General features: G+C 38.9%; 1 protein-coding gene and 1 pseudogene across 1 annotated transcript; one reads left to right on the top strand and one right to left on the bottom strand.

The window, feature by feature from the left end:
• Positions 1–1,650: 1,650 nt before the first annotated feature.
• Positions 1,651–4,632, top strand: LOC104598724 (calcium-transporting ATPase 12, plasma membrane-type pseudogene; annotated as a pseudogene).
• Positions 4,633–8,631: 3,999 nt separating this feature from the next.
• LOC104598677 (ATP sulfurylase 1, chloroplastic-like) lies at positions 8,632–12,455 on the bottom strand. Its single transcript, XM_010260857.3, has 6 exons — positions 11,713–12,455; positions 9,734–10,139; positions 9,349–9,609; positions 9,162–9,248; positions 8,873–9,026; positions 8,632–8,780 (listed from the first exon to the last, which is right to left on the bottom strand). The coding sequence occupies exons 1-5, from the start codon at positions 12,225–12,227 to the stop codon at positions 8,889–8,891; spliced, it is 1,407 nt and encodes a 468-aa protein (XP_010259159.1). The 5' UTR covers positions 12,228–12,455; the 3' UTR covers positions 8,632–8,780; positions 8,873–8,888.
• Between the last annotated feature and the right edge of the window lie 5,279 nt (positions 12,456–17,734).

Here is a 17,734-nt window from a genome sequence, read left to right on the forward strand (position 1 = left end):
AGAGTCACACATGACTCTAAGCTCATTGGCTACACCGACAGTGACTGGGCAGGTTCGGTTGATGACATGAAAAGCACATCTGGTTATGCTTTCACACTTGGATCAGGGATATTTTCTTGGGCTTCAAAGAAGCAAGCAACTGTTGCCCAATCATCAGCTGAAGCAGAATATATTGCAACAGTAATAACAACGAGCCAAGCTATATGGCTCAAAAGAATATTTGATGACATGGGAGAACCACAAGATGGTGCTACTGAAATCTACTACGATAGCAAATCTGCTATTGCAATGGCAAAGAATCCCATATTTCACAGCAGAACCAAACATATTGGCATCAAGTATCACTTTATCAGAGAAGCAGAAGGAAACAAAGAAATAGAGCTCAAACATTGCAAAACTGAAGAACAGTTAGCTGACGTATTCACAAAGGCTCTACCAAAAGGAAAGTTCGAATTGCTACGAGACATGATTGGAGTTGCTGAAATGTGCACCAAGGAGGAGTATTAAATGTTGGTACACATTTTTCAGAAGTCGTTAAATGAACTCTCTCGAAGATCAGTAAAGATAATCTATTTTCAATGTTTTTGTTTCATTCCAATGTAACTCATTGCATCTTCCAAATCTAGTTAATTCCCAAGGTCTGTCAATTCTTCTCCCAAGGTAATTAATGTCAGCCCAAGTCCAATGTAAGTCGGTTCACCTTCAACCGACTTCATCTAGTATAAATAGACCTCTGTACTGGTTCGATACATTAGAGAGAAAAATCAAAATACTACAAAACCTTTCTCTCGTTCAACCAAGTTCTACTCTGTTTTTTTCTATCTTATTTTTTTTTTTACAGTATTTGCTGTTACTATCATTATCAACCATCAAACCCAATGGAGATGATCATGGGAAGCGGGTCTCCAGTGGGTTCAGACCCCGCGAAGGTATCTAGAATCGGCTTGATTCCACAGTACACCAAGGACGAATTCCCAAGAGGCTCTGATACCATGTGAAAATCATTGTACAGAATTATGTGTCTTATTATGCAAAGTACAATCATATATATATACAATCTATACCTAAATTTTAAGAATAGGAGACTCATTTATAGTAGGAACCTAACCTACTAATCACATCTAACTAAAGACGCTAGAAAACTACCAGGAATCTGTGCATATATACATGCATGAGAGGATAAGATACATGTTGAGTGGAGTTACCATGCAAGGATTTGAAATAAGATCTACCAATTTTTGCACTAGAAGATGACAGAGTTGTTGAGATACAGGGAGCTGCAGGGTTGCACAAGGCTGTTGAGCTAATTGCTTCTTATCTCAGGCAATAGGATGTACCAATTTTTGGTCGTCCAGATGACGTCACACTTTGACTACGCTTTCTGCGTTCCTTCGAAACTTCGAAGAAGCAGTCCACTAAAGCGAAGTTTCCCCCGCGCCGCGCCAACCACTATTATAAAAAACTATATTCCTTTACGGTTCCTTCCACCCTCTAAAGAACTATAGTATATTCTCTCCATGGTTCCCATCCGCTTCTAGTCTCGTGCTGTGTCTTGTGTGTGTCATATTTCTGGTTTTCTTCGCCGAACTCCGGTTATTCCTTGATTCCTTCTTGAAATCTTGAGTTGAGGTCAGGTCGCTGGGTGTCCAAATGTCTACCGACCCAAGTGAATCACCCCATAACCGATTGAGCTTTGCTGTCTCAACAAAATCTTCTTCTCTTTCTTCAGGTGTCGTCACGAGAATATATCGGCTCTTCCCCATGTTACGCTTGCAGTCTCGGATCATCATTCCTATTGAAACCACCGACGTTAACAAAACAGCCCTGGCCAAAATGGTCAAAGAGAGGAACTTGGAACAATTAAAACAGTATGGCGGTATCCAAGGAGTTGCTAAGGTTCTTGACGCCGATCTTGTTCAAGGAATCCCGGGTACCCCCGGCGATGTTGATAGCCGCCTTAACGTGTTTGGCTCCAACAGGTGCCAACCACCCAAAAATCAAAAGGGTTTCTTCCATTTTGTGCGCCAAGCTTTCAAAGGTACCACCATTCTCGTTCTTCTGAGCTCTGCTATCCTATCTCTTTTCTTCGGAATCAAGACACATGGGTGGAAAGAGGGGTGGTGCGATGGTGGGAGCTTACTGTTTGCCGTCTTTCTAGTTGTTGCTGCGTCCTCAGCGAGCAAATTCAGACTATCAAGACATGTTCAGAAGTCATCGAGCATCAACAGCAATATACAGATTGAGGTCGTCAGAGGTGGGCAACCTCAAAATATCTCCATTTTCGACATCGTTGTTGGAGATATCATACGTCTAAACTTTGGAGATCAAATCCCTGGTGATGGTTTGCTCTTGGATGGCCAGTTATTACGGGTCGACGAATGGAGCATGACTGGGGAAAGCAAGTTTGTGGATGTCGATGCCAATAGCAACCCATTCCTCCTGTCAGGTGCTAAGGTAGTGGCCGGCCACGGTAACATGCTCGTCACCTCCGTTGGCATCAACACGGAGTGGGGACAGATGATGAGCTCTATCGGCCATGACCCAGATCAGCGAACCCCATTACAAGCTCAGCTCGACGAACTAGCTTCTTTCTTGTGCAAGGTTCTTCTGCTATTTCCTTTCCTTGCTCTCGTGGGAATGGGGGTGCATGACTTCATCAAGAACCACCATGAATTAGACGGATGCGACACCAAAATGAACAATCTAGTGAATGCCTTGTCAGGTGTGCGGGGGTTTGTGTCTGTAAACGCTGCAGTCGCTATAGTGGTGGTGGCAATTCCGGAAGGCTTGCCACTGGTGACCACAAACGCTCTAGCTTGTTCCATGAAGAAAATCATGGCTCTACCAATAATGGTTCAGAGACTTTCTGCTACTGAGACCATGGGTTCAGCCACCATCTGTGTGCTGACTTTGAACTCAGTGGTCAGTGAGTTTTGGCTCGGGGAAGAACCAATGAAGGACGAGACCTTGTTGGGACAGGGAATGGCTCCAGATATTTTCGAGTTACTACAACAAGGAGTTTGTAGTTGCTCAACCAGTGATAACCACAGCCATTCTTCGGGTAACTTGCCCAACGGCAGCCCGACTAAAAAAGCTCTTCTGGCTTGGGCTGTGTCGAAGTTGGGTATGGATCAGAAAGAGGTTAACCAGAGTTACAAGGTCCTCCCTGTTCCAGCCTTGGATTCAAAATTGATGAAGAAATGCAGAATAAAACCCATCAAGAACAATGATCAAATGATTTATGTACACTGGATGGGAGATGCCGAGATGATAATGACAATGTGTACGAGTTATTACGAGAGTAATGGAACCATAAAAACCATGGACGAAGGCAGAAGGAATAAGTTGGAGAAAATAATCAAGGGTATGAAAGAGAAAAGCCTCACATGCATCGCTTTGGCCCACAAACAAATCTCATCATCAGATTTAGAACACAGTGACGAAGGAGTGGAACGTCCAGAGATCGAAGAAAATTCCCTGACTTTGTTAGGCCTTCTGGGTCTGAAGGATCCAGTACAGATGGTGAAGGCCTGTGAACGTGCTGGAGTTAAGATCAAAATGCTCACAAGAGACGATGTTCTCCAGGCAAGATCTATAGCTATTGATTTTGGGATACTTGGACCTGATGAGGACTTGAAGATTGAAGAAACAGTGGTGGAAGGAGAAGACTTCCGAAAATATTCAAATAGAGAAATGATGGAGAAGGCTGATAAAATCAAGGTAATGGCAAGGTGCTGCTCCTCTGACAAATACATGATTGTACAGTGCCTAAAGCGAAAAAACCAAGTCGTGGTGGTCATTGGGGACGATAGAAATGATATGCGAGCAATCAAAGAAGCTGATATTGGGATATATATGAGGACCCAATACACTCAAATGGAAATGGAAACATCAGACATCATCATTGCAGAAGGTAACTTCGATTCCGTAATAACTGTTTTGAAGTGGGGAAGGTGCATTTACAGCAACATTCAAAAGTTCATCCAGTTCCATCTCACAGTGAATGTTGCTACCCTAGTGATCAACTTCATTGCAGCTGTTTCTTCTAGCAGAGTCCCTTTAACGGCAATCCAGCTACTGTGGGTGAACCTGATCATGGATGTATTCGGTGCCTTGGCACTAGCTGCAGAGCAGCCTACCGAGGAGCTCATGGAAAAGCCTCCAGTAGGTCGAAGCAAGTCTGATCTTATCAATGGCTTCATGTATAGGAACCTCATTGGTCAGGCTCTGTATCAGGTGGCAGTCTTGATGGTGCTACATTTCAGTGGAAGCTCTATCTTTGAGGTGAGTGAGGAGATCAACGACACCCTGATGTTCAATACTTTTGTCCTCTGCCAAATCTTTAATCTTTTCAATGCAAGGAAGCTAGAGAAGAAGAACGTACTCGGAGGGATACACGAAGAGAACCAATTTTTCCTTGGCATTGTGATGATAACTGTTGTTCTTCAAGTGGTGATGGTGGAGTTCCTGAATAGCTTCGCCAACACTAAGAGATTGAATTTGGAGCAATGGGTTTTATGCATCGGACTTGCAGCTTTGTCCTGGCCGATTGATTGGGCCGTCAAATGCATCCCAGTTGCTAAACTGTTCTACAATACCCGAGATGATGCTTCTCATGAAAAGGAAGCCTAAAAGAAATATTGGAATGCACAGCAGGGTAGAAAGGTTTGTAGATCAGGGTTGCGTTGTTCTTTCAGCCTTCGTTCGTCTTGTTAAAAAAAATGGTGTAAATAATACCCAAAAGGGGGTCGGCAAACGGATTTGGATTTTGGTGTTTGGATTGCATCCTTCACTGATCTCATCCATAGAATATTTGACACCACCTTTTCATATATGGATGTACTCTCAAATGTTTGAGAATCTCAGGCGATCCTACACATGAAGTTATTAGGAATGGAACTGCAAATAGAACCATATTTATCTTCATCCAAGTAATCAAAATAATCCATTGATGACTATATCATGGTACAATCTTATCTTACTGGAAAGAGAACCGAAAATAACATGTTCAAATACTTAAAACCATAATCACCCAATTCCTTGAAACAAACAAAAACCATGAACAGATCCAGAGCCAAATTCTCCTTTTGGTTCTTCAGGGAAATTCTCCCAATTTCAAAACAGGTTTTTATCAAACTGAATTGCAAATTAAGCACTATATATGATATTTAAAAGGAAATGCCCTTTATAATTAGGCCAGGGAGCTTCCTTTTTCATGTCAAAGAGGAAATATACATATGAAAACTGAAAATTAAAGCATATCCCGTATATACGCCGTATGGTAGTTGATACTTTATAAAAGAGTTGTCGGAAAAAGTACACGAGTAAAGGAAATAGTAGAGAAACAGACGACGGACTAAGCTCCGGTGAAAGTTTTCACTTACCAGTAACCACCACATTCTTCTACCGGAGGCTAGTTGCTAGCTTGCTGCTGCTCCGGCACACAGTCTCACCCACTGACTCTACTACAACTATTTCCCTCTGGCAATTCCATCAAGAAGAAGTGGAAATCATTTGCAAGACTGGAAATCTCTCTCACTGGCCGGATTCCTCTAATAACTGTTCTGTGGCTGTCCATCGCGCGCTGAGGCCTGAGCCAATTTGGATGACTTGAGAGTCTTGGTACGTTGACCTCCAGTCGCTACCGCCACGTATGTTTTTTGATATTATATTGGCAGTGAAACTGTGAAAGGAAATTAAGGGTTTGTTTGGCACGTCTTTCTGTAGGGTCTTTCAACTGTTTATAAGTTGGGCAGACTGATTTTTGGTCTATTCCAGCTTGGTTCACAGAAGATCTAATCGTCAAAAGCCGGAGCACCAAAAAGACCTGAAAAGCCCATTTTGGCGTCTACTAAAGCTTTTCGCGTCTTTCGCATTTTATTCTCATATGGAAAGACACAGAAAAATGTACAGAAAGACATGATACTGCTAAACTAGCTTCGGGCTGTACAGATCTTCATATAAAAGCTCAATGAGTACCCAGCACAAGTCAAGGTTGAAGGACCAAACCAAACCATTAGAGCAACAAACGGTTCTGAAGTCTGTAAATTCAGTTCATACAAGTTTGTATAAATAGGTGATCCCGGTCTATAACTATGTGCATACAAACAAAAATTGATATCACAATATATTGTGGGATTGGATCTGTTGGGCCTCGGGCCCAACATGAACCCATTTCATATCAACCAAAAAAAATTTTTTTTGGGTATATCATACTTTGGGAGTGGTACTGGGAATTAGCCTCCTTAACTTTCATTTGCGACAAAGATCCCTTGAATTTTGAGATTTTGACAGACCCCCTCTCTGTTAAGTTGAGTAACAGAAGAAGTTAATTTACCAAAATACCCTCTTAAAAAATTTCTATAAAATAGAAATTGCAAAAAAAAAGAAAGAAAAACTTCTATGAAAACCTAGAATTGCAACAAACACAATGTGCAATTAATATCAACTAAAACCAATAACAAATGAAAATTGGAAAAAAAAACCTCTAAAAAATCATTGGAAAAAGGATTGTTAAGGGATTTAGAAAAGTTTAAACAACCACATGAGAATCTATTTCAAGGTTAACTAGTGTAGCATCGCCCTACTCTCGCCAATCACCCCTTGATGTCACCCCTACTCTTGAAAGGGCCTCTGATTGATGAAACTTTTTTTCACCTTATTCATATTTACTTCAACCTTATATTTATGTTATTTATAGATTTGTGGGTTCTGGGCATATACAGATCTTTCCACTCTATTCATGTGCATTCCAAGTGTATCATGACACGTATCCATTTCTTACCTTAGTGATACACTTTGTGTTGCTGATATTTTGAACCATAACTGGGCTATCAGCTATGCATACAGAATAAGAGGTTTAAATGTGATAAATATTTGCCAAATGCAAAGTATTGTTTCTCCCAAAAATGTACAAGTGAATCTTGTTTCTGGATATGGTATTCTGTGACTTGGCAGATAGCATTTTGGGCATGAGAGGGAACCTTACTAAAAACAACAACCTACAAGGTCTCAACCGGATATAATTCTTGTTGTTTTTTTTTCAACTTTAGGATTATTTTTTATTTTTATTCTATAAAACAAATACTGGGTTGATACATGTGAGCTTGTGAGGATATGTGAACTTGTTAGAGACTTAGAGGTTGACTCTAACAAGGAAATTTCATGGGATTAGGATGAGATAAATTTGATGGGCAACTAATCTCAGGCATTGATCTTGAGGGCTTTTTCTGTTTTAGAAATTCCATATCAACCAGAAAATTCTGCACTTTCAGAAGCCATATTTTTCTTCTCACATGAAGGAATTACTCCTCTTCACAGAAGTTTTGTCGACTGCTAGCCTTAATTTCTTCCTGATTGTTTTAACTTTCCCATTTTTATAGTAAACCAGTAATTTCTGCCTTGGGGTAGATCACCACAAACAATTGTTGCCATAGTGAATATGCCTTTCTGATTTTCTCCAAGGTTTAGAATAATGACTCCAATCACAGAATTCCTAAGTTATGGCTTTTCTTACTATAGCTTCCATCCTTTTATACATGTATATAAACAATTAATTAACGAGAATATTTGTCTACAAGCTTATATTATCTGAGTATGCGATAGATCATAAATCTACATTTCTTTTAACCCAATGTGATCATTTCCTTGAGGTAAGTTTTCTGTTTTCTCAACCCCAGTTTTTGTCCCCAAATTCTTGAACAAATGTCGTTTTGAATATGGATAATGGCTTCTGTACTTTTTTTCATCATGTTTAGCTAACAATATTAATTAAAGCCATGGTTTGGGTTGGCATTTTTACAGTCCCACCTGAATCTTGATTCTACAAACCGGAATATGAGAGAAGCAGCCGAAAGCCTGAAACCAACAATCTCCTACCGCTTAGCGAGTTAGCTCCAACAAGAGAATCGAATTGTCTCCTATTTAAACATTTTCTAGGTTTTACTTCTCTATTTTTTCCAACATAATGGCTGGATGAGGTTGCTGGAACAATGTGTTTTTCATGGTCAATAGGAAAACAGATCATTTCCTAATTTTCCTGTATTTGACTACTTTTTTATAGGTACCTCCTGTAACTTGAAAAGCAAGTTACATGGTTAAGTATATGAATATCACAAGAATTGAATCCAAAGGCAGACCCTACTCTTAGAAATTATAAGGAATGACATTTCCCTACAAAGCTAACTGGCTGAGGTTGCTATTTTTTTCCTTATTTGGAATCAATGTGTTTTCCATGGTCAATTAAGTACAATCAAGCACCGTTCCACCATTCTATCAGAAAATTTTGATAGGAAAAAAACTCAGAAAGCAAATTTGGTAATGCATCCATGAGAATATGCTTTACAAAGCAGAGTGAAATTTTGTATATTCCAATTCAGAAAAATAAATTGAAGAAAGGGGGAACTCCATTACATTCGTTTTCCAAGTTGGTAATGCATTTTGCATTTCATGCCGATCAAAAGTTTATCCAAACAACCCCATAGGTTTATAGTTCTTTATTTTCATTGACTAAGAAGGTTGTTTGGACCAACAAAATAGCAATACGTGAGATCCTTCAAAAATTGCTGTAGGGCAAAAATACAGTTGACATCTACAGGCCACAATGATTTGAAGGCACTCTACTGATTTTGTCCTTCAAAATTGCAGAGAAGCAATATACTATAGAATGCTTACTTGTGTCACTTCAAGGTGTGGAAAGGACTGCATACTATTTACAGACCAAGGCTAGCTTTATGTAATGTCTCTCTCTGTGCCAGTGCCTTGGATGCTTTATGTGAAATCTGAACAGAGATAATCTTACAAGCATGAGACTTTGAACAAACTGCACAGGAAGTAAATAAGTTTTAGGGTTTTCGCAAACAGATGACAGTACATGAGAGTGCAAATGGTTAAGCTGGGACAGATTGAGGGAGTTTTCTATTATCAGATGAAACCAAACTGTCATAGTATTCCACCAAGACTTTCCATCCACCAGGGCACATGAAGCCATCCGGTGGGTTCTCTCTGTTCTTTGCAAGTGTTCGCATCTGCAAAACAAAAGTAGCCCTTGTTCAGCAAATACACATGAGAACTTACCCCAACTGTATAAAAGAATGATACAGATTTGAATGGTCTCGGTACATCTGATTGGCCTGACCTTGGGTTAGGACTTAAGAAGTTACCTTAGTGCCAGATATGAAAAGGAAATCTTGTGGCCTTGATGGATCAAAGAAAGCCATTTTCCTCTGAGTTTTATCATAGGCAGCTACCTGCAGTTGTAGTTGAACAATGAATCTTATGGTGTATTTCTTAAGGATATACAAAGCTGAAAGATTAAAATTCTGAAAAGAAATTGGCTCTTTGGTGTACCTTGAATGGAAGGATGTTGAGCCGCTCAAGTCCAGGAGCCATACTCAGTACCTTCTTTCCATGATCAGCATCATAGAGGTCTCTTTTCTCAACAGGGTGTCCCATGCCCGCTGGATCTCGACCCACAATATAAAAATTGGCTCCAGCATTTATGCGGGCCTTTGCATGCCATTGCACTTCAGTTGGGCCAGCATAATGCATGGGAGATGGGAAAATTGCAACCACCGTTGTCTCTGGATCAAGAACACCATCTTCAAGCACCTGAAGAAACATTTTTCACTGTTAAGAGAATGGTCTTGTTTTATAGGCAGTCAATTTTTATATAAGAATATCTCATCTACAGGTCCTGGTAAATAGTAAGGATGAGTCAATGAGAAAAAAGGACCTTCTCATGCTGCTTCATTCTCCAACTAAGAGGTACATCATCTGCCTTTGTGTACCCACCCAATGGGTGTAGCAAAAGAACAGGATTTTTGTATCCCATTTCCAGAAGCCGTCGGTGGGTGTCAGTCATGAGCAGAGCATGGCCATTGTGTACAGGGTTTCTGAGTTGGAAAGCAAACACTGCATCAGCATCACGTTTTATAAATTCCTTGCGGAGTTCTGCCGGAGATAGGCGAAACCTATCGAGACCATCATTGTACTTGATTGGCTCTATAACCTCCAAGTCACCTCCAATGAGCCAGTTTCCAGCATTAGTTATAGTTTCATTGACATATGGTAGTCCAGGGGCAGTGGTTCCCCAGGTTCTGGCTATTCGCTCCTCTTTGGGGTGCTTGTAGATCTCAATACTGGAATCATCAAAAGGGAAGACAAAGGAAACATGAGCAATCAATGAGCAGGTTATTCGTCAAATTAGTTTATATTAATCAATCTCAACAGAGGAACTACAGGATACTATATTGAACATGGTAAACTATCTTCATGCATAAATATGGTTTCATCAACAAAGATGTTGGGATTCCATAACCAGTAAACAGGTGAGCAGAGATTCTAACAAAAATCAAGGATATCAGAGAGGGATCACACACATGGTGGAAAGGCCCCAGCTACACAAACAAGTTAATTCTGACAAAAGACAATAATTATGAAATAAAAGAAATCAAACTTTGTATTTTGACAACCTAAGTATAAAAGGTCTTTCAATAAATAAACCATAAGAAAAAGTACTACCCATCCCTTCCAATCAATTATGATGATCTGAAATTGATAAGGAACGTCTAAGCACAACTAATCCAATTCCATGCAGAATCCCGATTTATGTTCTTTTATTCATAACTTTTAGCATCAAATATTTTCAAATATAATACTCTTCTATTTTAGATACTTAGAAAGCTGAGAAATTTACATGGCAAACATTTTTTGACCTTCTAATTAACAAGAAATTAACTCTTCAAGCAGTATGAATCAGAATTCAGAAAAGGTTTTGTTATACTGCAATGCTCCTTTTGTAGAAGAAGAGATGCTGAAATGTCAGACGTTTTCAACAAACATTAATTTATTTTTTTCATATCAAATTAATTATCCCCATACCATGTTTTCCATGGTGAGTTAGTCCAGGGTGCAGCAGTTGGTTGCCCGACAATTTTACATGGCCAAGCCTTCTTGGGTTTGTATTGATATAAATATGAAAGTAGACTCTCGTGAGACTGTTTACGTAATCCATCCCAAAAGTATTGGTATTATATGAGCTTTCTACCCAGCTTAGATGATTGAGAGCTTCCCAAATCTAGTCATTCTTCCAAGGGAAAGCTTCTTCCTCCAATTGGGACATCAGTAATGGGAGCTAGGCCATGTTGTTTGAAAGAATCATTACAACTCTTCCCATTTAAATTGAATAAAATGAAAATTTTAATTTAGTAATAAACTATAGAAATAAAATACAATAAAAATCAATCTATAGGTATATGTCTACTAAAAATTAGGGAAAAGGTAAAACAATCACAGTCGGAGTTGCAACAGTAGTTGTAAACGGTTACATCTCAGTCATCAGGTCAATTACAACGGTTGTAAAGCACTAATTTTTCAGATCCTTGGGAAGCCTTTATTTCATAATTTTCCAACAAAACAGAAACCTTGAAAGATATGGTGTTGCAGTGAGGAGTTGCACAGATATAAATTTAAGTTCTTACTAACTAGACCAGCATTTTATACTCAACAACTAAAAAGATATATGAAGCAACTCGGCATCAACAACTGAACTAAATCCCCAAATGAAGTAATCCCACATCAACAATTCAACAAAAACCTCAAATGCATTCAGAGTTTTACATCCTTTAAAATTCCACAAGTTGCAGTAGAAGTGTTTAATGCGAAGCAAAATAATATCATTGACTCGGAGTAGAAAAGACCCAATTCCCTTACTTGCTTAAAATTGCAACCGGGTTATTGCCTGAGTCGACGAGAGCGACCTGGCTTGACCCACCGATCCGATGCTTCTGTTCGTCATTAATGGCCAGCACAATGGGCACGGACATGTTGACGACGGACCCGTCGTCCAGTCGGAGCGAATTGAAATGAAGGGTTTGGAGGAACTCGGATTCTCTCATGAATCCACGAAGTGGACTTGCCCACCCCTCGCTGAGAACATGAACCCATTGAAGATCGATACGAGACAGCACAACCCTCGGCATCGACAGCGCTTCTTTCCTCCTCTCATTTCTCTGAGACTCCTTGGCAAAGAGTTGAACAAGCCTTCCTCCGTCTGGTTCAATCAAACCGCAGAAGACGCGAAGCTTCTGGCTATTCTTCTTTTCCTTTCGGAAATGTAGAGTAGAGACTGAGAGCTTTGGCTCGATATCAAACCGGGCATTCTGCATTTTGGGGAATGAGTAAAATGGGCTTGATGCTTTGACCAAGAGAGCGGCCATGGACGCCATGAAAGCTGGAAACCAAGCCTTTTGGCTTGCCTGGTTTTCTGAGAGCTGGTCGGAGGCCTGGAGAGTGGAGACGCCGAGGGTAAGGGTATTTTGGGAATTATGGAATATGGTGTCGAGAATCTTGATGCATGAGACGATAGATTCTGCGTGGATTTTATACGGAAAGTCATGGAAATGTTGAGAGGATGAACCTGGACACTCTTCTCTTCTGTTACTTTATAAAATTTTAGTTCATGGCTGAAACGATGCAAATACGTATTAGGATGGTCCTTACTTCCTTTAACTGTTTGGAATTTTTTTTTTTTTTTTTGATAGAACAATTGATTGGATTTGAATTCAAAAAGATAACAGTAACCATCATGTGTTAGGTTGGTCGGAAAATAGAAAGGAGAAAGGCCGGCGCAACCAATGTTGACCCCAGTGAACATGGCCCCTTTATTGGCTAGGTTCATTCTCTTCTCTTTCATTTGGATCGAGGCACTAATAGGACATATTACCAAGAGCCAAAGCCATGGAAATCATGATATTCACCATCCAACAGAATCCCGTTCCAACACATTATATAGCATTGCATTGGGATTATCTCCCCATGAAATAAAGAACAGAAGTGCGAAGATGTTTTTAATGCAAGGTTGTAAAGGCTGTTCCAACAGGCCTTGCACTGACTGAAATCGATTTCGCTTCTATCAGGGTAATGCCTGTTTGAGTAGTCTTTACAGTCTTGTATTGAGAATATCTCTATACTCGTGTTTTATTTCATGGGAAGATATTCCCAATGCAAGGTTGCAAGAGGCTGTTGGGACGGTGTAAGTACAAGTTGGCCAAAGATCTCACCCAACAGTCCTACTTTTTAGGACATTAAAAAAAGACAACAATTGGGACTCTTCTACCCTTTTTTGTCACGTCATCCTTTTCTTTATTGAGACTGGATGTTGTAGGAACATTCTATAGGCACATTGAATAACATTCAAAGAGTAAATATGATCAAATACATGGGCTGAGGTGTTTATGGGATAGGTGTCAGCAGCATTCTTATGAGTGCTTAGTCGGTGTAAGCTTACACCCGAGTGTGCTTAGAGAAAGGATCTCCTGAAAACAAAAATGGTGTAAACACTTTGAGAGTACAGTATCAAGTCACACATCAAGAATATCTCCTAAAGCATACAAGTTTAAGAAAAATGATTCTTCCCCATAAATTTAACATACAAGTATAAGAAAAATCTAATACAATGTTTAGACATTTTTTATTTCAAGAGATCTGGACTCGTTTCAACTTAGTTGTGCCTTACTGGTTTCAACTTTGGCTTATTTGTGACAAAGGGAATCTTTTCTTTTTCCCCTAAAGCATCTTTTGAATTAGATATTTATAAACTCAAATTTTATCACTAGTTGGGATGGGAAATCCAAACCACCGTGGGATATAGCTTGGCTTACATATAGATCCGATTGGCCATATCATCCTTTCAAATGGATTAGATAGAGTAAGCCATGTCATGATATTGGGAGAAGATTGGTATCTTGAAAGTTAAATGAATTGCCAATGCACCCAATAGTTGGTCAGTTGGCATCCCTTCATTTAAGGAGTCAGAGCTTCAAATTCATGGAAGGGCAGCGCAGGCCTCCATGTTCTGATTGCTAGTGGGCGTGTGCATGCACCCCGCCCTCTCACCTTCCTAATTAACTTGGGCCATGTTTGGAATTAATGTTGTTTTCTGAGATGTGTTCTTTGAAAAAACGGTGCTGTATTGGTATGTTGTTTTTTTAAAAAACATATTTTGTTATTTTTATTTGAGATTGATGATGCGCGATCTGGTGCTATTTGTTGGTAAACAGTTCGGACGCTGGATTGAGTAGGTCACTTGGTCGAGTTGCAAGAAAGTGATTATCAGAGTGTTTGGGTAGTTTGACCCGGGACAGCATTTCGATGCTTAAGTTAACGAGCTGGTAGTTGTTTGCAAGAAAGCAAAAGAGCTAGAGAATTGCGAGAACTCATTACAAGAAAAACCATTTTAACCACGGTTTTTTCAGCAACGGACCAAAAACCGTGGCTAAAATACTATATATAGCAACGGAGTATACCATCCATGGCAATATTCCCGTTTCCTGGCCGTGGCTTAAATATAATTTATTCAGACGTTTTTTAATTTAATCGATGCTACACATTCTCATTTTTTATTAAGAGAGCATTAAACCGTAGCAATTTGATTTGCGCAGGTTCTAAAATCTAAAAATTTTGGCTTGCGTGCATTCTTACTCCCGCGTCTCTCTCAGCTATCATCTTCATTCTCTCTCTCTCTTACACATCTGAACTTGCTCCAACTCTCTACCATTTGAACTCATTCTCACTCTCTCTGAAAAAATTAGGATTCATCATCAACAACGTCCATTACGGGGCAGCTAATCTTTACCTTGTGAGCAAGAAACTCCCAATAGGGTCCTTTCGAGAGATTGGCACCTCCTGCCTTCCATTTCTTTAACCCTTTTGCTGGTGAATGGTACGCTAGCGTTCTGACAACCGGGATTTGTTCTCTCAATGTCTGCATCGAGACCAAGACCAAGGTAACAGCTCATCAACATTCTAAACAAAAAAATTTAGAATGTTGGATTAGTGGGAACCGTTCTATCCAATAGATGACATCCATGTCTAGCACCACCTATGTTTCTAAGCTATTCATGGCTAAACAAATGGAAAGTCCATTACAATCAATGCCTTTTGGCATCAACAAATTTTCCATTGGTTTAGAATTGTGGAGGTTTTTCATGGCCAAACAATCTTTCTCATCATCGGCAAGAATCAAATAAGCAACAATATTGCAAACACCTAACGTGAATAAAATATGATATCTTTGATGGGTGATTGAGTGGAGCCTAGGGAACCTAGGACTATCTGAAATTAGGAGTATTTAGAAATTAGGAAGGACATATATGACTCTTTTGGAGCAGAATAATGAGCAGTGTTGCATGATCTAAGGCTGGCTAAATCTCTCAACTATAAATGTTTGCAGACTGAATGACATTCAGAGGTAGTAATTGCTTTGGTAAAGAACAAAGCAGGTTTGTGGAAGATAACAGGCACCTCCATTTGGTGCCAAACCGTCCTCGTTGGAGAAGAAATCTTCATTTGGTGCCAAGCCTCTATTATCTATCTTATCATCTAAGAAGGAAAACCATAGAGGCATAGCAACACCATTGTTGCATAAAAGAATCAGGTTAGATGACAACCACTAAACACTTGTTATCACCTTACAAATTCTAATTATTTAGGATTTTCTTTTTTGGTTTCATATGCCAATCAATGACAAAACTATGCCAATGACTCAATGTATAGTAGGGCATGCATCAACTCTAACATTTTTTAGACAAAGGTATGTCGAGTCATTGAGTTATCATGTTCTTTTGTGTTGCTTGTTATTATTTAAAATCTATTAATTAGAACATTGTGCTTAAATAGGCCAGACCAGGTTGAATATCTACTTATCTATCCAAAGTAATTGGAACTAATGTGAGGGAATTTGTTCCCCTTTAGTTTAGTTGATCTATTTGTTTCTTTTTCACATGTCTAATTATTTTGGGAAAGACAACATTTTTGGAATCTTATTACTATGGTCCCCTACCAAGCTTTAAATCCCCAACGGTGTACTAGTGATGGGGGACACATAGTCCCACCATGTCTAGAAAATGGGAGCTTATGAAAAAACAAAGGAGAAAAAATGCAAGGGGTCTCAAATGACTAGGTTGTATGTTCTAATGTAGTGGTAGATAGTTCTATCGTTTCCATTTATTTTAATCTTTTGACTCTGTTATTATTGTGTTGCAAGTCCGAAGGCATCGCTCCCATTTTTATGACAGTTAGAGTTAGGTACATATTCTTTCCTATGATCTTTTATTTTTTCTTTTGTTGTTAAGTACATACTTAGGTATCAAATTACTCTTGTGAACCAGTTATAATATATCAAGTTACATTGAGATCACATTAACAGTTACAATCAGTGGTTGTACACTATTGTTAATCCTGGTAGTTGAACTAGTGAAATGGTAAACTAGATAGCTGACCAGGTCTTGGGTTTTGTTAGTGCTATACTGCCTAGGCCTTGACTACCAAACCTATCAGCTGATCAGCTTTAAATGGTCTTGCCAATTCTTACTCCTTAATTCTTTACACTGCTTAGAACACATCATAAACACTATGTTAGTCCTTAGTTCTTTACACTATAGAATTTGTTTTGCAGGTTTGGCACACACTAGCTAGCCTAAATTGCTCGATTGTACTATAAGGCCTATGAGCTGGTATGTTTTGTACTAGTTTGCAAGCCAGTTCATGATAAGTAGGACCTAAAGCTTAGGTAGGAAATCTCTTATTTGGTTGCTCAGCATAATTATGCCTAATAAATAGGATAAAAAGCTTGGTAAATTTGAGATTTTTTTAAGAAAAGGGAAAGAAGAATTCTTATGTTTTCTTGTTGAACAAAAGGCAAATTTCATATGGACTATGAACATTGAACTCTATAATAGTGAAGAGAACAACCAATAAAAAAATGAACAGAACACTTTGGTCAATTGTCCCTATAACTAATCCCCTTGTACACTTAAGTCCTTAACATTCTACAAATCTGGTTCTTGTATGTGACATGTAATCTAGTTCATGGTACAATTTTATTTTCATAATCATACATTCTAGAAGTTTGGTACAAATAGTAGCACCATTTAATCAGTTGCATGGAGAGATATGGAGATTTTTTTTATCAATATGGAGATATGGAGATATTCAACATCAAGAACTAACTTATTCAAAAAGAACTATCATGGTAAACCCAAGGATTATAATTTTGTCATGTATTGAGGGGGGTGTATTGGCCAATACATGTCAAATCAGGGCCCCTTTGATATGCCCCTACACTTAGTGTTTCAGGGTCCAACCTATTTTAGGGGGTAGGCCGACCTTAAACCAACCCTCTGAACCAGTTTCAAAGAAAAAGAACTAAAAAAAATAGAGAGCTCCGGTGTAGGCCGATACGTCCCATATGGCATATTGGATTGTATCGATATTTTGAACCTTGGATAAACCTTGTTTGGCCTTGTTTAAAAGAAAAGTCTCTTATCTAGCTCTATTGTAGTCACCTTTAACAACAAATAATGGAATACAAGAATATAGTCTTTTAAATAAGAATGATTAAGATATTGTTTTTTCCTTGAGAAATGCAATTAGATATGCTCAATTCTGTGGTTCTTCTAGTATTAGTAATGTTACTGTTTATTGGGATTCCATGGTAATTTTCAAGTGGTAGATTTTTATAATTTGCAAAGCTTTATGGAAACCCTTCACACGCGTCAAATGTGTATGCATATGATATAGGAAAAGATCTTTCATATGGTAATAAGGTAAAATATTGTGATTCCAATACAATAAAAGTAGCTCACGTCCTAGATGAAGGTAGTATAAGATGGGGAACCATGTGGCTAAGCAATAGGAATCATTCAACAAGGATATGAATATAATTATGATGTTT

The sequence above is a fragment of the Nelumbo nucifera genome, chromosome 6, assembly GCF_055504915.1.
Source record: "Nelumbo nucifera cultivar China Antique chromosome 6, China Antique-T2T, whole genome shotgun sequence".
In the NCBI taxonomy this organism is placed as follows: domain Eukaryota; kingdom Viridiplantae; phylum Streptophyta; class Magnoliopsida; order Proteales; family Nelumbonaceae; genus Nelumbo; species Nelumbo nucifera.